Source organism: Ornithodoros turicata, chromosome 2 (assembly GCF_037126465.1).
Source record: "Ornithodoros turicata isolate Travis chromosome 2, ASM3712646v1, whole genome shotgun sequence".
NCBI lineage: Eukaryota > Metazoa > Arthropoda > Arachnida > Ixodida > Argasidae > Ornithodoros > Ornithodoros turicata.
Genome location: NC_088202.1, coordinates 129,276,909 through 129,300,882, shown reverse-complemented (window position 1 = coordinate 129,300,882; position 23,974 = coordinate 129,276,909). Strand labels below are relative to the sequence as shown.

General features: G+C 42.3%; 1 protein-coding gene across 1 annotated transcript; it reads left to right on the top strand.

The window, feature by feature from the left end:
* Positions 1-21: 21 nt before the first annotated feature.
* LOC135386114 (calcium-binding mitochondrial carrier protein Aralar1-like) lies at positions 22-19,945 on the top strand. The gene is made up of 18 exons (XM_064615855.1): positions 22-91; positions 226-282; positions 1,735-1,791; positions 1,859-2,001; positions 2,457-2,572; positions 2,656-2,795; positions 3,138-3,284; positions 4,104-4,245; positions 4,488-4,584; positions 13,072-13,162; positions 14,553-14,628; positions 14,967-15,175; positions 15,259-15,339; positions 15,835-15,975; positions 16,139-16,277; positions 17,208-17,366; positions 17,458-17,548; positions 18,130-19,945. Exons 1-18 carry the CDS (start codon positions 50-52, stop codon positions 18,293-18,295), a joined length of 2,094 nt encoding a protein of 697 aa, XP_064471925.1. The 5' UTR covers positions 22-49; the 3' UTR covers positions 18,296-19,945.
* The last annotated feature ends 4,029 nt before the right edge of the window (positions 19,946-23,974 follow it).

The following is a 23,974-nucleotide window of genomic DNA, read 5'->3' as shown; positions in this document are numbered from 1 at the left end:
CCAACCAATCGCAAAGCTCATTGCAGAACATCGCTTCCCTTTTCACAACATGGCCACTGAAAATGCTGAAGTGACCTTGCTCGAAGAAAAGGTATGCAAAGGTGTATTAGGTAGCGCTCAGTTGTCTTGAAACTTAGTATCATTATTAAGTCCTGTAGGCTTTGTTTAAAAGTCTTCATTCGTTTTGTTTCGAATTTCTTTCGTTTTCCTGCATTTTTACATCAGGCCCGTATGGAGGAATACGGTCTCTTGAGCTTGCTCCTCACCCGTGCATCCTGCGAGGTATGAACCCTGCCTTAAATCAGAGAAGTGTTTTTGTTTCATATGTTTTCTTTTGCATTTGTATGAAGCAGTTATATGTCGCTTTCCGCTTCTCCACGCATGTTGGCTGCTTGTAAAGAACGAGTGCTGTCAACATACAGGTTGCAGCTTCCGGCATATATTAGTAGACGACCTTTTCACCCCGCCTTTGAACGCAATGGAGTGCGGTGGCAACGCATTCAGTGTTGTTATTACAGCCGCCTTGCCAGAATTACAATGTTCATTGTCAAAAGCGCGATCATACTGTCACAAGCCACACAGACAAATTAGAAATAAAAGGTGCATGTTTGTTTGACTCCCGCGAAGCCTGCGAAAAGCCGCTAGACGAGCAAGAAGAGTCCTTCCCAACGCGTCATGTCGTGCTTGATTACACTTGGTTACGTGTATCAGTTACCATTTCTTGCTACGGTTGCCCACGCATCTGCAACTCGCGCACATTCCAAGCTTTACGTTCCCGTGAAGACAGCAAGCTGTTCTCATGCCAAAAATGCGACCCCACTGTTAAGCGCTAATTTTTTTGTGTGTGGGAACATATAGCTAATTTTGTGTTTCAAAATTTTTGAACTTAGAATTTAAAATGATTTTTTTTTTTTTTTTCATGTGCACAGTGCAGATAATATTTGTGTGCTTACTATATAGACACACATTCATCGACTTTGGTTACACAGTTGAGAGATAATTTGACACATTTCATTTTGGAGACATTCCTTCCTCAAGAGGGAGTGCAAATGTGGGGCACCACGCGTTATCATGACAGTGTAATTTGTGCTGTGTAACCGAGATAAGCATAGAAGTGCTTGGCGATTATAGAAGAGCATCATGTTTCTGAGTCACTTGGATCGTGTATGCATGTTTTAAACTTTAACTTTAACTTTGAGTGTCATAACTACACATTTACACGTAAGCTCAGATTAAGATATTTTTGATCGCTCAACGAATATAAACGAAGGTCTCACTGTTTTTCTTATCACACGTGGTTACACCATTCAGAACTATGTTATCCCTGATAAGGCTGCACCGTATTAAATATTGTTCATCTTAGTGTTGTGGCAAATAACTATTTCTCAAAATGGCTTTCTGGGAATTTTTCTAAAAGTATATCTCCAAGACATTTTTTGCATCATATATATAGCGAGCAATGTCTCGCATTCCCCATAAACTTCAATTGACAGACTCTAAGGTGCCAGTGAACGCGTGAAAAACGTCTGCGAAGTAGTCGACATGGCAGTGGACTTGTGAAAATGCTTCCAAAACTGTGCATGGGTAAAGAATCTTCTGCAAAGCTGTAGTGACAGTGATGTGCTTGTTTGCTCGTAATATATGGCTGTGATACTGCTGTCTCACCCACCAAAATGTGACAGAGTTTCTAAATTGTGTGCTTGTGTATTAACTGATCTTCTAATGCTTTTGTAGGGAAGCCAGTACATCAAGCGAGCTGATACGGAAAGGTTGAAAGAAGTATTTGACAAGGTAAAAAGGTTCACTAATCGAACTACGGGGCTGTGGTGTACGATGACAATGCAAAAATTGTTTACAGTACGCCAGTGTCGAGAAAGATGGCGACAGATACATGACACCAGATGACTTTGTGAGAGGATTTTTAGGATTGTTCGAAGGACCGCAGTACAACAAGCAAGCTGTAAATTTACTGGGGAGTATACTGGATACATCAAAGGATGGGTGAGTCATGCTGGCTCCTGCTGCGTTAGTTGTACACATCAAATGTCCCCGTGTTTGCACATATACTAACAAACGTTTGGGCACCTTGTGTAAGGTCCACCTGTACTTTTAATGAGATGTCTTATTTTTGCACATTTCCAAAGTTTCTGCCAGCTCGGTTAGAAAGGATTCGAATGCATCCATTATGTCTGTCAGACGCAAAAAGGAAATTTTTCTAAATATTGTTGGAATGCAAATTGCAGTTATGCAATATCCCACTCGGTTTTTTTTTTCTAAAATCCTCCGAGGTGATTGTGTATGACGATTTTTGTTATTGAACTGTGTCCCGCTCTGCATTCAGGCATGTACGCAGAATTTTATGCAAGCCCATCCGTAGCAATATTTTGCAATAATACCGAATTATATTGACACAGGCATATGAACTATGTCTCACATTAACCGACTCTGCATTGTAGACTCATATCGTTCATGGAGTTCCACGCTTTTGAAGGCGCCCTATGCCAACCCGACGCTTTGTACAAGGCAGCTTTTCAGTTGTTCGACACGAATGGGTCTGGTTTTGTTACTCAAGGTAAAGAATTTCGTTGCATTCACTGTAATGCGCAAAAGTAGAAGAATAGTGCGTAATGATTAATTATTTATTCTCTCTCGCAGATGAATTTGAGGATGTTATCAAGCAGACAACCCTGTATCATAAGATCCCTTTTGATTTCAAGAGTGATTTTATGACATTGCACTTTGGGGCTGATCAGAAAAGAACTGTCAGCTACGTCGAGTTTTCGCAGCTTCTGCATGTGAGTAATGCTCATGTGTTGTAGTATTCAATGCTCCCTTTGAAATTGCAATATCATGTTAAGATTGCTTGTGGGCAGCGGACATGTGCACATGTGCCCTCCCTTTTCATCTCGCCCGGCTATTCAACAACAACTTTATTTTTGTCGTGCTGATTGGGGTGTTTCCTTGCCAACGGGGGTCATATCTACCCCATTGCTCACCTTACATTTTGTCAATAACGTTAGCATATAGCACACATTAGCATATCAGAACATAGCTACATTAAGCACATCTAGTTGTGACTTTGGATCAATGACACCACGAAAGTTGCTTCGTTAAATCCTTTCTCACGTATATTATAGGACTTCCACGAGGAGCATGCTGTTCAGGCTTTCAAGCAGTATGATAAGAAACGCAAGGGAGTTATCTCAGCTATGGACTTCAATGACATCATGATCTCCGTTAAAACACACCTGCTTAGTGAAGATGTCAAAAAGAACCTTGTTGCTGTAAGTATAACTGTACTGTGAAGAAATCTCATTTGATGGTACATTGTGGACACACGTGGACTGGGACATGAATGGTATTGACATGAAATGGTATCGAAAAGGAAACAGTACAAAAAAACGGTATTGGGTATGAGGCAGTCCACAGTGGCAGCGAGGTCAGGACTTGCCATTGAGGGTAATAACCGAGTTCATGGGCACATGATGTCTACCCTTTCACCACCTTTTCAGCCGTTGAGTTGAGGGCTCAACACCTGTTCCGGGGGGGGGGGGAGGAAGTTAAAGGTAGTGAAGATGACCTATCTATGCCAGATTTCAGGAAGAGATATTCGCGGCATGATGTCAGACATAATGAAGTCGAACAACCCTATTTCTTAGTAGATACTCACAGGGAATGAAGCATTTCTGAAGGGAACAAATTTATTTACACACAATTTTATACACACGGGCTTTCATGCAGAATCTGCACTTTGCCAGTGCATGCTACATCGCAACTGGACTGTGTTTCGGACTTCATAGTCTCCTCCGCCATTAATCCTATTTCTTGAAAACACGGAACTCTAGTCATACATTAGGACAATAAAGTTTATCAATATTTGCGTTGTAACACATATTTTATATTGGAGTACCACTCTTCGAAATGCTGTGCATATGAATTGAATGCATAAAGTTTCTTTTCAAGCGTACATATTCAAGCCTTTCTGTGCCAGTGTAATAATATACACATCTTGCTCAACACATCTCACCCCATATTCTATATTATGCACACACATTGACGTGAATGGTTGTGAACTGATGCCTCAATCGAGCTGTATTTTGTAGGTGGCAGGCTCAGCTTCGGGCGGACATCAGGTCACATTTCCCTATTTTATGGCCTTCAATTCTCTGCTCAACAACATGGAGCTGGTGAAGAAAATTTACCTCCATTTTACGAAGGGCAACACTGGAATTGAAGTGACTAAAGGTGATTACACTGCATTGAACCTGATATGAAATGCAGTTGTAGCAGCGGCTGTAAGTTAAGCATTTGGCACAGAAATGGCATAGCAGGCACATCTGGTTGTATGTTTATAGCTTCATTGTTCCGATGATCGTAAGTATTGCTTTCACGCTACACCGTCAGGTATTTAAAGATTACTTTGCGTGCACCTGACAACATTTAGAAACACTGTGTGCTGAATAAGTTTCATATACTAATGTTTGCAGAGGAGTTTCTGTATGCTGCGCAGCAAATGTCCCAGGTGACCCCATTAGAGATTGAAATCCTCTTTCATCTTAGTGGGTTCCTGCACCAATCTACTGGGTGAGAAACTTTGATCACTATAAGATGTTGATAGAAAAAATCTATAGTAGCTCCCTGCCAGCCTACTGAAACCATGTAACCCATTACTCCTGTGTTGTGTGACCCGTAGTGCCTGTATTGAGCTCGAATTTTGCTTTGTTGATGAGTAGACTGAATATGGTCAGTGCATCATTCTAATCGTAGTACGGTTTCTAACTCTTGGGAAAAAGAAATTGTTCGGAAACTTAACTTGTTTTGCTTTTCTGCTTCCACTGCCCATATGTTGATTTGTACATGGTATATAACAGCATTCTCTACTTATACAACCATTGACACTTGGCTTATTGCCTCGATTCCTTGTGGTATACAGTCAGTCTGGTTAATAACGAACATGAGCATAGCCTGAACATACAGGGTGTGCGGACGGATTCAGAAAAATCACTACAAACCGTATGCATGAATAACAATGTCATTTGGCACGCTGCAATATTTTTGTCAGAAGTTTAAAAAAAAATACGTAAACTTCAGATCATACGGCCAACATGTTACGAGATAGAAGCCGGAGAAAATTGCAGCTTATGTATTCTGAATGCTGTACACCACTGTTGCCAGGCTTAGGGCGTAAGGTGGGTGTTAAGGGTGTTAAGCGTTACGGGTGTTAACGTGCTGGGGAATTGGCACAACACCAAATCTCAACTAGTGAGATTTTGTGTTATGTTGTGTCAGATTTTTCCCAGTCTCAGGGTACAAGTGATGAACCATCGTAACCACCAACTTGCCTGTTGCTTCGTTGTTTTGTCTATGACTTCAGATAACCTTTAGCGACAACGGTATACCTAGGGCCCTCTGTTTTAGGGTAAAACCCAGTGAGACCCGTTTTTACCCCCTGGTTTGCATCGTCATCACTTAGGGTAAAATCCGAAAAAGCCAGAGAAAAACGGGCACTGGAGAAAACTAAGCATTGGACATTCCGCAAAGTTGTTCCGCATCTTATGTCAATCTAAAATGCGAGAAGCACTCTTTTGTTATTTTCCACCAGAAAATTTACTTTTCCACCGGATTTTACCCTGTTTTACGGATCCTGAGATAAAACCAAATTTTTAACCCCCCCCCCCCCCCCCCCCCGATTTAAAAAAAAGCATAAAACCCGAAAACACAGGCCCCTAGAGCATTCTGCATTCAAAATACATGGGCTCCAATTTTCTCTGGTTCATATCTTTGTAACATGTTGGCCGTATAATGTAAAGCGCATGTTTTTTGTTTTTTTTTACTTATGACAAAACTAAGAAGGTGTGCAAAATTTTTTTGTTCATAGCCATGCATAAAATTTTTAAGGATTTTGTGAAATGTGTGGATACTAAAAGCGCTAAAACCACGAGAGGGACGAGACAACACAAGTAGGGCACTCAGTTTATTCGCGCAGACATGCCACCCTTAAAAATCATACAAATATTCCCTTTCCTTATCCAACAGACGCATTGCTTACACAATCCTCCCTCCCTCCAAGGTCAGGTATACGCGTACGCCCCAAATTTCCCTTTCCCTACTGCCTTGCGATTTCCCCCTTATCTTATCACCAAACCAAACATTACACCCAGAGGCGACACGTGCGTGCTCAATGAGAGCCCCAGACGAGAGTCCCTGATCTTGTCCACACAGTTCACACAATGGCCAGTCTGGCCTAAATAGGAGCGACTGAACCAAAACCAAATATGCCGTACATATGGCCCTGGGTTTTCCGCGATTCCGCGAAATATCGCGGAATCCTTCGTTTGGCACGGAATTTCACGGAATCTCTTAGTTTTAGGTGTGTGCGGATATATTCGAGTTCTCGAATTCGGATCAAATATCACTCACTCGAAGTATTTCATCCGCGAATCGAATACCCAATATTCGGATTTCCGAATATCCGACTATTCACCGAATATATATACGAACGAAACCTCCCGAAAGGGGGCTTCACGTCTTGCGTAGCAGCGCCTGTCCTGTCTTCTCCTCTTCCGTAGTGTCTTTTCGCGCTTTGTTTTTATCTTCATGGGCTTCACCTGAAGCTTCCCTGCACGAGTTGAAGCCTGCTTTACGAAACTGCCCATGCTGCAGGACCAGCACAGACAGATTGTAGTTTTTTACTATTATTATTATTATTATTATTATTATTGTTCCATTTCTGGTCTTACAGAAATGTGGACCAGGTGCTAAAGGCAGAAGCCTGACAAGGCAGCTGGACCGACACAACATGCAAGCAACAAAAAACAAAAAAAAAAACTACAACCTGCTGGTTCTGCAAATGCTGGTCCTGCAGTATGGGCAGTTTCGTAAAGCAGGCTTCACCTCATGCAGGGAAGCTTCAGGTGAAGCCCACTTTCGGAAGATTTCGTTCGTATTCGGTGAATAGTCGGATTTTCGGAAATCTGAATATTGGGTATTCGATTCGCGTATGCAATACTTCGAGTGATTGATATTTGATCCGAATTCGAGAACTCTAATATCCGCACACTCTTAAAAATAAGAGATTTCGTGAAATAGTTTAGCTTAAGATAACGCCCCAAATTTATTGTGCATACTTCGCCTGAGGAGGGGGCTGAGTCCCTCCCGTGTGCGGTTTAGTGGTGGCAGTGGGGGATTTTGATTTGACATCTGGGAGTTTGCCTCTAAATACTCATAAATAATGCCTACAGCCCTGAAACAAAAAGGGTATCCTGTAACTTCTACAGGGCATGTATTGTAAGCTCCTTCCTATAATCTTCCTATGAAGTTTCTATAAACTCTGTAGATGCTGAAAGATCTTTCAGCAGGTATAAAATGATTGCATGTGACAGACTTTTGTCTTTGTCAGAGGAGAACACAATATATCATGTATGTAATGCTGAGCCACAACAGTGCTTTCAACCTGTAATTTTATAAAATATTTTTGTCCCCACATTATCCAAGAAAATAAACTGTTTCCCATTTCAAGCAGTTGCTGACTGCTTGCCGTGGAAAATCGCGGAATTTACGAGTCGGTGCCGCGGAATTTTGAATTTGCCGCAGCAGAAGACCAGGGGTCTTAGCCGTACGCGTCAAACCAATCAAAAGTTGTTAAAAGGGGTGTGGTTCAGATGACGATTACGTCTGCTCTAGCCAGGTCATGTTTGCATGAAGTAAGGTGCAGTTTCAGTTTGCAGGCGGAAAGGTTACAGGATGTGTGGTTTCCTCTAGGGGGTATCGGAGGGGTCTGCTCTGGTATCCTGAAGCAGTTGGGGGAAGAGAAGTGGTGCCACGAATGGGTCAGCTAGGATGGTTTCGCACACCCTTAGAAAACTTGAGGGGAAAGGGGGTGGGGGGGGAGGGTCTAGCTACACAGTGTCACACACAGTGAACATGTGTTATTGAAAGGGAGCCTTATTAATAAGAAAGCAAAAAAAAAATTGCTGGGACATGGCTGCCAGAATTTTCTTCATTGTGACTCTGGGCTGCGACAAAGAATGTTCGCATAGGCACATTTGTAGTGTGCGGGTTTGGATGGTTAGTAACTGTTAGTTCAGTATAAGTAACAACATGCCAGAAGCAGGTTCGTTATAATCAGGACTGACTGTATGAGTGACGAGCGTTATATTTTTAAGGTGGGATGAGATGTGATGGCACAACCTTCATGTTACATAAAACGAGAGTCGGTGTGGAAACACATGTGCTATGCTTGTAATTGTGGCACTATTGCATGCTTTTATCGTTTGCTCAAAAGTTTTGTGTGCTTTTTATAGGGAAATCATTGCGGGAAAACCCATTCTGGCCTCCGGGGAAGAGCCAAATTTAAAAACAAGAGAAACGAGTGCCTGAAAGATTCAAGCACCCAACATTTGGGCAGATAATATTCAACAGGCTATATAGCGGGACAATATTAATATTCAATAGGCTTTGTGAAATGCCCGTTACAGGTTCCATGTTAACAATTTATGCAACAAGCACTTGACACACTTAACTTCGCTCATATTTGTCTAATGACTTAAAAATCTCAGACTATTAATGAACTTGATGCGCACAATGAGGGGAATGTTTTGCAAGTCAACTTCCGGATTTTGAGAAAATCCAATTTAGACCACTTCCAGGGAGATTAGGCCCTTGTGTTTTCGGGTTTTACGTTATTTGAAAATTGTGTGTGTGTGTGGGGGGGGGGGGTTATTTCATAAATTGTTTTTTGTTTCAGAAGCTGTAAAATAGGGTGAAAAGCAGAATCTGAGTGAAAATTAAAAGGTGCCTCTCATTTGCAGTGCATTTAAGATGATCACAATAGATGCCAAGTGGCTGTGCTGAACATGCAGCGTTCTGCAGTGCCCATATTTGTGGCTGAACTAACGTACTTTGGCATGTTTGTTGTCAAGCTTTTTGAGGTTTTACCTGACGGTGATGCAAATCGAGGAGGAAAATGGGTTTTACCATGTTAAACTCTAAGACACAAGGGTCTAAGTAAGATGGATGATATTCTCATTATTACCTTCTCCTAGTTCTTGCGAGGAAACACTTGTTTTAACTGTACTCGAGCCTTGCTAGTGTACGTTATGTAGTACTTGTAAAATAACAACTCCTTCGAGCAAAGCCTACAAAATATTTAGTCTCTCATATACAAGTTCTTGTATACGAGGGACTCCTTTGTTGTGTGCATGGTACCACACATTCTATGGAAGCAGGGATTCGGAGAGCATGGGAGCACGAGTACCGCAAACACTTGGTTTTATCTTATAGACAGCGGTGTTTAGGCGGAGGCTCCTAGCAGTGTCTCCCGAAGAAAAGATGTGAAAACCCTGTGGGCTGACCGCATCTGCCACTTGTGGGCATTGTTCCCCGCGGATGGAGGAGGTTCCCCCAGGTAACCATTCCCCTGACCAGCAACGGAGCTTTGGGCTCCAGGGGATATTCTGCCTCTGTCCGCATCAGTTCCTTTGCCAGATCTCTTGTATATTTATGTCGTATGCCTAAAGAAAAAAAATGAAGTACAAATTTCCAGTATTTACAGATTTCAATATCGGGCACTCGCGATCCACTCCAAGTTGCAGTTTTGTATGCGTGCAGCTGCTTGTAATCTTTCTCATTATTTGGAGGTCTTGGGTGCACGAAGTGGTAAGTCACAGCCACGCAAGGACGAATATGAGGAAAACCCGGGCCCGCTTGCACAAACATAGAGGAGATTCCTCGGTGGTGTCCTCAGTAGGTGCGGTAGTGCTTTGGGCATGCCATACTGTCCTCATCATCGCTCTTGCGCAGAGCACTGCGAAAGCACTACTGAGGACAGCACTGAGGAAGTACCTCAATATGATGGAAAGTAACTGTTCTGAGGCTGGAGCAAACAGACAAACACGACACAAGCCTCAAGGTGCCTAAGCTAGAGCACTGCACGGGCCGCATTTTTAGGCCCAGGCCCGGCCCGAGCCCGGCCCAAGCCCGAAGGATTCTAAGTTTATCGGCCCAAGCCCGGCTCAAGCCCGGTCCAAGCCGGATAAATTTATAGCCTACCCAGCCCGGCCCAGTGTATCAAGCTGTAAAATCCTACCATGGCTAACTAACAGAGGGGTAACACAGGCTCGAGCCCGATGTAGGCCCGGTGATAGGCCGGCCCACGGGTTTTCGGGTGAGCCCGTGCAGTGCTCTAGCCTGAGAACATGAAACTTTGTCATTGTTCATGCAAGCTCTGACCCTCTTCAGGCTTCCCACTAACAATTTTGGGTTAACTGCAAGTTTGATCCTTGCTAGTAATATTCAGTCTACAGAGTACCAATGTGCCAAGAATGTGTTTCAGAACATTTCTGAATCTATACCTCAGTCTGTAATGCTGTGGCTCGTCACTTTGTGTCCCAGAGCCCTTCATTTCCTTATTACTCCCGTCTTTTGGTATGTGCTATCCATGTACTATCATGTTTGTGAAGGGGAGCGTCTGTAATTTCTTGCTTGATTAGAAATCACTCACTCCAGCAAGCTTTGAGCAATCTCCTGATCTGAGAATGTAGTGTGTTTACTCAGAATTAATGATTCTGCAGTGTGGATAATGTGTAGGATAGGAAAAATTCACCAGTTGAACCTCAATGTAACAAATGGCAAAATATTTTTTTTTCTTTTGTAATCTATTTTACTAGGACCTTAGAATTGCTTCCCGTTGTGTATTACATTTCCTTGTAGAGCGAGGTATGATGTACGTAATTGAGCCGTGCTTCGAGAACATTGGAGGAGAACGTATAAAGGATAGGTGCGCAAGCTCGTGTATCATAACAGTGTGAACCATTCCCTTGAATCTTGGAGGTACAGGCAGCAGTGCTATAAACCTGTAGTTCAGGGGCAAAAAAAGCGGCATTTATTTCCAAATGCTAACGCCAATTTCCATTACCTATGGTACAACTAATTCCCTTGCCTCTCGTGGTCCTGCTCCTCAAGTACCATGTCCTATTAAGTTCTGTTGTCCTATTGGGCAGCAGTGATGTGGCTTCGCAGGACTTCCCCTATTACATTATGTGAGACACCACACTGTTTGAATATTTTCTTACATTAATACTGATATCACTTAAATATGTGACCACACACAACACTTGATAAGATTTTATCATTGTACTGGCGCATTATGACCTCTGATGTTATTGCGCCAAAAACATCAAACACTGTTTGAATGTAGCAATTTCAATTATCCATAAGACATGGTATTAAGAGATATCTGACAAGAATAGGCCCCTTAAGAATTTATCACAGTGCAGATTAGGATACCCAAAGGGGGCAGCATGTGAGTCGGATGAGAATGCAAATATATAATGTAAACTAAACCATGTCGTTCTACAGCTTTGTTACATGGAGGTTCAATGCCTATGATGTGCTGCTGCCTTTGCCTGGCTGCCACCAAATTGTTGGTCCAAATAATATCTTGTACGAAGCAAGCTTAGAATTCCTACATGCATTAGCACTCTTCCAAAACTAAGTTGATAGTCTTACAGCAGTGATGAGACAACTTCTCACTTGACTTTCCCTCGTGTCACATCCTTCATGGAACTGTAACACAGAAGGTGGATGTAACTCTATGCCACAGGGTATTATATAGTGCAGAAGTTTCCATACGGATGCAGTTTACAGACACACATGCTGGAAAATAACTTGAAAATAAAAATGAAAATGATACAAAAGGAAATCAAGGGCACAGAGGTACTTATACGCAGAGGTGTGAATTATTGTGACTGAATTAGGCTGTTCATGTGCATTAAGCAATAGTAACAATAAGACTAAGTAAGAATGTGTAATATTATACAAATTTTCATAACTTGTTACTTTTAAGTTTGAGAAACCTGTTTCTTATTACTTGTTAGCCTCAATAGTTTTCGAGATAAAGTACAGGTTGCCCCAAAGCGAGGATTTCATTGTGTCCGGAAGGAAGACTCATTTGTGGGAGACTGCCACAAATTTTAAACACTTAGATAACAGACATGATTTTGCTATTAAAAACTTGTGGATTATGTTGTTCCATTTACATTACTAAACCACCGGCTTGATTTCTGTAACTTATTTTGGTGTAAGTAAGGTTAAGGTCTGGTTAAGTAAAGAATAATGTGAAATTACATCAGTACATCTCGTGACTTTTCCAAGCAATACAACAACTAAACTACACATAATTTTGTCACTAAACTTGGTCACGTTGCCCATGTTTAGAAAATGCCCATGCATTTTCTAAACTACTTTCATCAAATAAATTGCAGGCTTCTGATAGACAATACGCTCATATGTAAGTGCTAGTGTAGTGAGAGTGTAAAATGTTCTGTCAATCTTTTTCGTGTGCGCTCGGGATCTCGAGAATTATTTTATGGAAGACATGTATTGGCCCAAGATAAACTGCAGATCAGTCTGTCTACATGGAGGTGCAATCTAAATATGTATGCCCATAATTTTGTTGCATATGTTGATTATGAAAAAGGAGGAGCACAATATATTAAGTATAATTTCATGCATGTCTTTTCTAGACGCTTCTCATTCCAGTGAGTCCAATTTCTTTTTACTTTTTTTCTGGTGGCTGGCAGCACAGTTGCTAAGATGCACTATATGGAATGCCAGGAAAGAATGAAATGCACATGGATACTATACCATTAATTAATTATATTGTAGAATGTCACAGGGGAGGTTATCTAGTTCAATTAAAAAGCTCATTAGTTGTAGAACACTCAAATACTCACTTAGATTGGAGACTCAGTAGCATATAGTTATATCATGAGCATGGAGTGAAAGGTAACATAGCGAGCATGCTTTCATAGCAGTGTTAACTCTATATCGGTAACATACTCCTTTTGTAGAATTTTGACTACGTTACATCTGTATTAGGCTACATTCACTAAATGAATCGGATTGATCTATGTACATTCTATAAATGTGACTTAATTTTCAATATTCAACATCCTGCATAGTTATAGCTCCTGCACTTTGCACATCTGTACAATATGTACTTCTTCCTTTGCACACTGCAGTCAGAAGATGCTCATGTACATCACTTTGTGTCTTTTGATTTTGCAACAGGCGGGTGACTTACGAAGATCTAGAGAGGATTGCACCATATCGACCAACTAGGTTTTTATCAAGGCCAATAGCAGAAGTAAAAGCAGTGCAGGTTTGTTACCGCTTTGGAACACTATCCTTTATCGTGTAGATTGCAACACACATCACCTGTTTTTAACGTAGAATATGTTCTTACTGTGGGCGAACTTGACTGTACCCTCACTTGCCTCGCTTCGTTTTTGTGCAACATTTTTTCACTGCAGAAGCGGGACTCAAACCAGGGGTCTGAAATAAGATGCCTCACCATATTCCTATGAATGGACTGCTGTGTATACGATCACAGTGCAAGTACAGCAAATTACATGCATATATCCACGCATACAACTCGGAAAAGGACTTACGCGACATCGCTCCATCATGTGGCTCCAAGACCTCGTGTTGTTTGTGTTTTGGCATTGCCTTCGCAAAGGGATAAAGGGGCAAAGTCAAAAGCAAGGCGCTACTTGGCCCGGAACCAAGCACAAGCACAGCACCTCCACCAAACAAAAGTCATGCCCAGTCATGTCAGTCGTTCGTGGTCTTAATACTACACATTGCCAGAGCTAACTTTCCTATACAGTCACCGACCGATTTTTCGGACCACGATTTTTCGGACATGCTCGATTATTCGGACTCGTTCGGCCGAACTCGAACGGCCGCGGGTCCCATAGAGTTGATGTATAAGAACGTTCAAAATTTCGGACGCTGTGCAGCCCTGTCGCTCGATATTTCGGATTCTGTTTGCCCAACCAGCGAATTTCTCTCTTGTGTTGAGGAAAATATTGGTATCATTCGAAATTCGTAGCAAAAGAAATCAACCAACTAACATATTGAGGAAAAAAAAAAAAAGAATAGGCAATGATTGTTCATTTTTCATTCCTCTGAGTAGAAGAGGTCTGTCGTAACGCTTTTGCGTCTTGACTCAAAAGGCCCAGCATGTGCTGTCCGCCCGCGAGTCGCGCGACAGCGCTGTAAAGCGAGCTTCACCTAAAGCACGCTTGCGTTAAGTGAAGCCGACTTGCGGACTTGATGACGGCGGTGCCTCTGTCAGTGTACAGTGACGAAATGTCGCTTCGGGAAATAGAAGCTGATGTTATCAGGCAGAGCTGGAAGCGCGTTAGGAAAGCGTCGACAAATTTTTCCAGCCTACTAGTGCTTAGTAAAGTTTATTTTGAAGCGAAATTGTTTTTTTTTTTTTTTTTTCCGGACTGCTCGATTATTCGGACTTTTGCGCGATCTCCGCCGAGTCCGAAAAATCGGACGGCGACTGTATTTTTTTCCTACGTGCTATTCAGTGCGTAAAAGAAAAGGACACACGCACAGACTGATGCAAAGCCACAGCTTATTCTCGCAGTCAAATCCTCATACCGTGCCATTTGCTGGCATTTACGCGACCGCGGAGGAGTGGGGGAATGTGACTCTTGGACACTGCACATTGAATTCCATGTCTTTATTTCCTGTAGAGTCCAGAAGAACGAGGGTTTGGTGTTCAGATCCTGGAAAGTGTCTACCGCTTCACTCTCGGTTCCATTGCAGGAGGTAAGGATTAAATCCTTTTTGGGGGAACAAGGGGCATCTAGGGGAACGCAGACACAAAACTCTTGCGTTATTGAGCCCTCCACACAAGTACCTTCAGAGCTTGCAGGCTAATTGGTGTACTCCTAAGCATCTTCGAGCAGATATATCCCATATCCCGTTTCCCATATCATGTCATATCTTGTTTCCCATATCATATCCCGTATCATGTCCCATATCCCCAAGTAGATGGCCGTTTTGTGACCCCCTCCGAAGCTTTTGACACGTTGCAGAACAGCATATCATTTGCTAATCATTTTATCTCCACTGTTTCTGACGGTAGAATTTTTGGTACATTTCAGCGGCTGGTGCCACAGTCGTGTACCCCATTGACCTTGTGAAGACAAGAATGCAGAATCAGCGGACGGGTTCATACATTGGTGAGCTTATGTATCGCAACAGTTGGGACTGCGCCAGCAAGGTCATCCGACACGAGGGAGTCTTTGGCCTCTACCGGGGTCTTCTGCCTCAGCTTGTTGGTGTGTGCCCCGAAAAAGCCATAAAGCTTACTGTAGGTTCTTACCTCTCAGAATTGAAGATCTCGGCCACAAAGAGTGTCATCTTAGAGCGTGTCATTTTCTTCCATTACACCAGATGAATGACTTTATTCGTGACAAGCTAACGAACGAGAAAGGAGAGATACCAGCATGGGGTGAAGTTCTTGCTGGAGGATGTGTAAGTAGTTACACATCGTCATCTCACGATTTCTTGTATAGCCGTTTGTAAAGTTTGCAACTTGAAATTGAAGGCTAAGATAATAGTAGTATTCTAGTCTCTATCTAGATATCTAACTATCTAACTCTAACTAGATGCAATAGATAGTAGGTACTAAATTAATAGTAAGGATAAGATAATGGAAGAAGTAAATTCTGACGGTTGAAAATGGGGTATGCACTCCATACCGTGGGGTATGGTTTTAAACTAACCCCACATATACTCCGCTCCGTAGCTCTCCGCTCCGTAATACTCTCTCCGTAAAGCTCTCCGCTCCGCTCTCCACTCCGCTCCGTAATAGTAGCTCCCTCATCTGCCAGTGCTGTAGTGTAGTGTAGTCAACGACAAATTGGTAGAGCTTCACGTGGTTTTGCAGTTCTGGACTACACAATTTTTGCATTAAACAAAAAAAATTGTTGTGTGCTTCACTTTTTTTTTTTTGTTACAATGCGACAGGCTGGAGCATCGCAAGTCATGTTTACAAACCCTTTAGAGATTGTGAAAATCAGACTTCAAGTAGCAGGCGAAATAGCATCCGCGGCGAAAGTGAGAGCGTGGACAGTAATCAAGGATCTTGGCATCACTGGGCTGTACAAGGTAAGCGTGAAACATCGCATAATTTTACCCGTGTGCAAGATTTATATAATACTTATCCCTCGTTGCTTATTGGCTGGTATGTACTGATGCTCGCGTACTTGTGTCGCTCTTACAATGTGGCCTATTGCTCCTGAACCCGATAACAAGTGACAGCATGTTTTAGGGTTCTCGGGCGTGCTTCCTTCGAGATATTCCGTTCTCCGCCATATACTTCCCAACGTATGCTCACTGCAAGTTAAAATTTGCTGACGATGAAGGCCACAATGGTCCTGGTTCCTTGCTGCTTTCTGCAGTGATTGCAGGCAAGTAACGAAGCACGTATTCTTAGGGCCTGACTTTTTCTGGTTATATTTTCCAGCAAAATCGAGGGGGGGGGGTAAGTATCGGGTTATATTTTGCTTCACTAATTCGGGTGTAATCGGGTTGAACTGAACTTGATTCAACCTAATTCTGGTTGAATCGGGTTGGATCAGGCGTAAATCTTTGGTTTACTCGATATAATACACGTGACCCACCAGTAGACACAGAGTATCAATGTATTTAGTCTGTGCATCTAAGAGGCAGCAAGGTCTCTGTTTTGACAGTTTGTATGAGCATATATTTATGCATTTACAAAACAGTTTCCGAAGTTTCATGTTAGTCTAGATGTTCAGATTACCCTGGTCCACCAGTTTTCGGGGTTATACCGGGTTAAACCCTGTTTTTCCTCATTTGAATCTGGAGGTAAATATCGGGCATAAATGGGTGGTTTAGGCCCTACGTATACTCTGCATAATTAGGGCCTGACTTTTTCGGGTTTTATTTTTGGCCAAATTCGCGGGGGTAAATATCGGGTGATATTTTTCATTTGAAAATTCTGGTTTATTTGGGTTAAATCCCGTTATGGCACATTCTGTCGTCAGGAATTTGGGTGTATTTGGGTGATTTTTTTTTTTTAAATAAAAATTTGTCTTAACATGGAACTAATGTTTAGCAATGTTATCAAACTTTATTTTAATGCACGCTTATGAGCGTGCCACGCGACCCGGATGTTTTCGGGTAGATTCGGGTTAAACCCGAATTTTACAGATTTCGTTCATCCTAGGGGTTCATCCATCGGAGGGGGTAAATATCGGGCGGATGCGGATATTAACCCGAAAAAGTCAGGCCCTATCAACATAATGCACTGCACAGGAAATACCCATATGGCATGTGATGGACATTGATCTAAGCAGAAGCTGACTCATTTGCAGGCGTACCCGCTGCTTACCTCGTTACACCAGCTGATGTAATTAAGACGCGGCTACAGGTCGCCGCACGTAAGGGCCAGACCACCTATTCAGGTGTCATGGATGCCTGCAAAAAAATATGGAAGGAAGAAGGTGGTAACGCATTCTGGAAAGGAGGACCGGGTATGTAATGACGTCTTCAATATTTACTTGACATCACAATGGACCTCGCATATGGAGAGCAATCTATAACCCGACCACTTTCTGACTGCAGCTCGAGTGTTCCGTTCTGCGCCACAGTTTGGCTTCACATTGCTCACCTATGAAATCTTGCAGAGGCTTTTCTTCATCGACTTTGGAGGAAGGTCAGTGGCTTCATTTTGGTATCTTGTACTGTGCAATAAACGGAGCATGTATAATGAAAAGGAATCGTAGTAATGGATAACAGCATCTGTGGTTACGGCTTGTGCTTGGTAGGCTCATAACCATCTTACATTGCAGCACTGTGTGCCACTGTCCACCATAGAGTGGAGAATGAATTTACATTTGACCTTAGGCATCTCATCTGCAAAATATTCAATGTTCCCACCCAGCTATAAAACACTATCAGACATAGTAGTGAAGCAATAGCCTCAGGTCAGGAGCAGCCAAGGTTTCCAAAGAGTCTGTTTTTCTATTGCCCAGCAGAACAGTCTCTGTTTGAAATGTCAGAGGCTCCTGAGGTTTTTTGCTCCAATCTTCCTTCACTAGATTGCTGGAGATATACCAGATGTAGCTTTGCATGCATTTTTGCTTTCTTTGGTGCTGCTTCCCTACACACCTTGTAACAAATCACTGGGCTTTAATTCTGTATGCAAAGTCTTTACTGTAATTAGCACTATGTCCACAAAAATGAAGCAACAAACCAAATTGATCATTGATTGGTCATGCTTCATGTTTCTTGCAGGAGACCAACGGGCTCGCAAGGCAAGGTTCCTGTACAGGCAGCAGAGATCAAGCCAGTCAATCCCGATCACATCGGAGGCTTCCGTGTTGCTCTTGCCACTTTCAGCGGCATGGAAACAAAGTTTGGACTAGTCTTACCAAAATTCCGACCACAGGAAGTGCAGTGAAGTCACTGTAGTTAGGAACTCTGTTCAGCTTCTCACATTACAACTGGCGGATGCATGTACAGTGCAACTTTGTAGAACAGCTTCATCTTCCATATCTAGATCTGGCTCAACCTTCAGACATTTCAGCAAAGAGAACTCAGCTTTGCATTGCATAGACCATTGTCAGCATCTGGAAAGACAGGGTGAAGTGGAGAAACCTATGCTGCCATCTAGTTGGGTTTTTTTAGCTTAATGTTGTGACACCACGGTACCCAGCATCCTTTTTGGTTCTATAGTTGGATATGCAAGGTAGATCTCCTGAGTTCATCTTAGAGGCCAGTTTTGTTCTTGCTGCTAGAAAGCATACGGAGACACATGCTTCTTTTGAAGACTTTTGACCGGAGTTTATCTTTCTTGGTGCAGCGTTCCACGCAAAAGCGAGCTTAGTTTTCGGATACCTTTGAAGTTAAGTGGAAGTTTCGAAGACCGTGCCAAAGATGCACTCAGCAAGGCACTTCAGTAGTACTCTGCGGTCAGTATACCCATCCCATGGCAGACAATATATGATGTATCGGACATCAAAAAAATAGTGAGTCCCTGGTCCCACCTTTTTTTGTTGGTTTTTGTCAGCACTTGGTTCTCGACAGTCCAGACTCCTTGCCGCTCCACTTCAAAGCTATGAGGATGTTACCCGAATAGGCTACACGAGCAAGTAACACCTAACGAATGCCAAAAACGTCTTTTACTGTGACACTTTTTAAGCGTTTAGAATGGACTGTTACTCTATGAGACTATTTTTATGCATGCAGTTTAGTGTGCTAACCTTTTATGCTTTGGCAGCTCTAGTCAAGTTGGGTTAAAGTTTTTGTAGCAGGAGGTAAGCCGTAATGTGGTAGCTTGCTTTTTTTTTTTTCTTAACTTTGTGTTTCGTGCTGAGTCTATGGACTGCACCAATTGAAACGAACAGTGAGCAGAGCAAAGGTGCAGTTCACTGAGCGAGAATAATTGTGGATAATAGAAGAAAATGCAGTGTTGCGTAGCTAAAGTAGCAATGAGAGAAAGTGTTGGGTGCTGCACTTTCAGCATTTCTAATGTACTGTGCAGACACCAAGAAATGTCCATCTTTGCTTAGACAAATTATTACTCAAAAAGGAAGGCAAGAAGGTTTTACTTTTAGTTTTAAAGTTTGTTTCTAAGGTTATATACTTAGTGTCACTTCCTCCTGAAATTAATTTTATCGACGCATTGAATAATGCAGTTTGTAATATGCATTGAGTCAGTGATTTTATAATTCAAGGGAGAAAAGTGTGTTCTGCTTGTTGAAGCAGCATTTGACTAGAGTATTGCACAAGCAATGGTCACGCTTAAAATAAATTTATCGCGTAAGCCTCAACAATACATAGTTCGGGCCCAGTGTAGCATAGCCTTAATTGCACATGAACAGATGTGTAGCTTGGCTGTGCTAATGTACAGGCATCAGAATGGTTTATACAGTTGAATTGCAGTCATTTACACTCTGTACAGAATAGGCTATCATTGAAACCTACTGACATCTATGCAAATTTTCATATCTTCAAATAAAAATGCAAATGTCAGTAGTGGACAAGCTACCTGCAGAGTACAGATGGCCATTGCATTGTTGAACGTTCCTAGTAAAATTTTCACTATTAATATGTGCATTGTGTTCACTTAACACACCAGTAAACCACGATAACGGTGGATCAGTGCTTTGAGGTGCAGGCAAACACTGCATGATAGTAAATCATACATAGAGCCTTAAGTTTTCGGGAAATATTTTTTTCTAAATTCGGGGGGTAAAAATCGGGTAAATAAACGTGCACTAAATTCATGCAAATTCGGGTGAAAAAACTTCCAGTACGCTAAATTTGGGGAGAAATCGGGCTCAGTTATTCAAACTAATTGTAGCGGTTTAGTACAAATGGTGATGTAACTGCATTTTTCTGCCAAACAAGTAAGTTAGTGCATTCCTACAGACATCCCACTGAGAACAATTTGCCGAGTAAAAATCGGGTTTCACCCTAAAGAGGCAACCTTCAATTCAGGGTGCAAATTCGGGGAAGAATCGGGTAAAACCCTAAAACTTCAGGCTCTAATCATACACCAGCCTATTGAGGTTGAATACCCCACTGTATCAACCTGGTCATGATCTGTCACAGCAGTTTCCCATTTTGGCTCTTAATACCATGCAATACCTGCAGTTCCATAAAAGGACTATGAAATTTCTCAAATATCTCATGATTTTTTTTTTTTTTTTCTGAGGATTTTTTTTTTCTTCCAAAAGACAAGCTCGTACACCAGGCATTTTCCTGCGATTAAAGTGCATCTTTTTCAAGCTCACACGGTTGAAATTGGCTGTGGACCTGTTCTCCACTTTCGTCCTTCCTCTGGATCTATGTTGGGTTTCCACGCTGTTCGCAGAAAGGAGCATCATGTCAATAGAGAATGAGGAGGAAGCCAGTCTGCATCTTTTTGTTGCTGGCTTTAATGCGGGTGAACCATGCAGGGAATGCTGGGCACACTGTCAAGTTTCTCTGCACGACCCTCCCCCCCCGCAGCTCACTGTAGCACGACGAATTACCTTCACTAATTCATTTAAATTTAAAAGCTGTTTGCTTGCCAAAGGTAAAACCAGTTATGGGTTTAGAAACACCTATTCTGTCAAATAAAAACAAGAACAAGAAAATCTTTCACAGTCCCATTAGAACGCTTCTGACTGTATCAGTGCATCACATCCGCCAGGAATCGAACATTAAATCCCCGAAAGGAGTTGTACATACAACATGTGGTGGTCGAATGCAAAGGTGCTGGGTAAGTGTACTGATGTGCACAAGGTCAAAGCACACCTGAGGAATTAGATTGGGGGATTTGATCAGCTCAGCAAGAATGTAAGGCATACAACACATTATTACTCATAGATGGCATTAAAAAAAAGGGGGGGGGGGGGGAGGTGTTGCTGAAAATAAAATGGTGCCGTGGGAACAGTTGTCCGTCTACTGAGCTTGTGTCCAGAGATCCAATGCACTAGAAACATTCAGAAATTGCTGAACACCATCAAAGGACACTACCTTGAGCAACCATCACACAAAATATTTCCCTTGGGAAGTGCACATTACCTGAGAAAATTACTTTATAAGAATGCATGCAATGGTGGTGGTCTCTCCCAGCTCATTCTGGCATTTTTTGACGTCACATCACCGGAGCACTTTATTGGCTACAGAAAATTGTCTGTGGTATGGGAGCAAGGCATCTGCTCTCTTTCAGACGTGGGACAAGGTGGTACCAAATACGACTGCAAAAAGAAAAAGAAAAATGATGGTGGTGGCTGTGCTTATAGTCACAGCTGTCGGGCCTTGAGAACAACTACAGACATGTTAGCTGTTAAGTCATTTTGTAGCTGTACGAGCTGATAGCCTTGGTTTTTTCTCAGAAGTCCGGGTTCAGCTCTTGAGCCAAAATAAAGATTATTATTATTATTATTGGTGTCTTAATGTCGCTGCTAGTGCAACCTTTGCCTTTCTAGCGACCTTGCCTAGCCTTTGCCTTTCTGTTACAGCTGTGCGAATATTCAAAATTTCAAATATGAAACAAATATCTGATGCTATTCTAAGGATATTTGCAACCTATTTTCAGTAAACTATCCGCAAAAGGAATTTTGCTATTTGCACAGCTCTACTTTCTACAAAATTTAGAACGTTCTGCACAGCAGCGTAGCCAGAAAAATATTTCCGGAGGGGTTGTATGGGGATTTTACGTGGGAGGAGGAGGATTTCCCCTTGTTTCCCTCTCCCAAATGCACTGCCAAAGGTAGCATTTCCGGGGAAGTTGAACACCCAGAAACCCCCCTCTGGGTACACCAGTGGTTCTGCAGCAGTCAGTGACACCTTTTTTATATTCCTTAACGTTTGCACTTTCCTGTAGGGCACATTTCCTTTGATTTTGATTATAGTTTTACTGGCACATATGCTGACATCAGAAAATTTACTATTTGGTGCACTACTTCCTCCAACATTCAAAAACAATTCTTTTTGTATACATGTACAGTTAGAGCATGTCAAGACACATTGTTTGACACACTAATTCATTTTGCTGTAACAAGGTAGGTGTGCTACGTGGCCCTTAATTTGGCAGTCATGGGAATGACCTCTTCCGACCCATGAGAATGAAGCGATGCCACCCCCAAAATTAATTCGGAGCAACGAAATGTTTCTGAGCACTTTGGAGCATGCAAATGCGCTATTTTGGAGCGCTCTGGAGCACATAGCCACAAAATTTGGGGTACCAAAATTTAAATGATAGATAGAGCCTGAAGTTCTGGGGTTTAACCCGATTTTTCCCCAAATTTGCACCCCGAATTGAAGGCTGCCTCTTCAGGGTGAAACCATATTTTTACCCAGAAAATCACAGAGATGTCTGTAGGCATGCACACGAACTTGTTTTGCAGCAAATGCAGTTACATCACCATTTGTAGCAAATCACTACAGTTAGTTAGAGTAACCGAACCTGATTTCTCCCCAAATTCACATGAATTTAGAGCACATATTCATTTACCCGACTTTTACCCCCTGAATTTCCGGAAAACTTCAGGCTCTAATGATAGAGTGCATCCACATGGTATGCTGTTGAAAACTAGTAAAAGGAAAGAAAAAATAGATAGAGAGAGAGTGTGTGCTATGCGGGTGTCATCCCCATCTCATTAGCAATCCGAAACTATGCAAATCTATGAACATGAAAGAACTGATGTTCTGAGGCTGGAACAACATAGAAGGGACAAATACAAAGCCTCAAATTGCCTAAGAAATTAATGATGAAAGATGAAAGTCACTGAAAAGGTTAGCCAGCTGTAGGACTCAGGGTGTCGAACCAACGTTTTTCGTTCCGGTTACATCATAAACGATCAGGTACCGGTTCTGCTCCGGAGCAAAAAAATAACGGTTCATACCGGTTTTAACCGGTTCCGCTTCTGCTGGAAATATTCATCCCCACAAAAAAAAATCAATGTTACAAAATGTAAACCCGTTTATTCCGCATACATGGTATTTAATATTAATAGACAGCTGTGAAATTGGTAGCTCCTGCTTCCTGTAGGTTACTGTCTGTTCAAATGAGCTTTCTCCTTTCTTGAAGCGCATGCTACAAACGGTCGTGATGTCATACGTAAGGTACTTTCTTGCTGGGCTGGAGCGATTGCGTCCCATCCGAATGTATGTTGCTACTGTCTAGCCAACAAGCACCACCGCACGAGTACGACGCAAATCGAGGAACACCTTCACTCACAAACGCGCTCGATGGCTCCGTTTTATTTTCTTCGTGTCCTGTCCACAAAAGAGTTGCCAATTTGCACAGGCTTGCCCTCGCGTATACGTAAATGTATTCAACTTAGCTGCTCTTAAAGGGACGCGTTGCGCGACATTACCGATAAAGAAGCCGTTATGCAGCCCTCTTGGGTCGCTGTTTAGTTGAGGAGAGTTTGGGAGGATCAAATTAAAACGAACACTACGGCACATTGCTAGAGAGTCACATGTACCTCTAAGTCTGTGTGCGTGCGCGAACAATAAACCATTACAAAGGGAGCCTAAGGGTGATACTATACCGACATGCATTCCACGGTAACCGTAACCCTCGTATAGTATCCATGGCATGACCTCAGAGCACACGACGTCTGTTTCATTCGCCTATCCG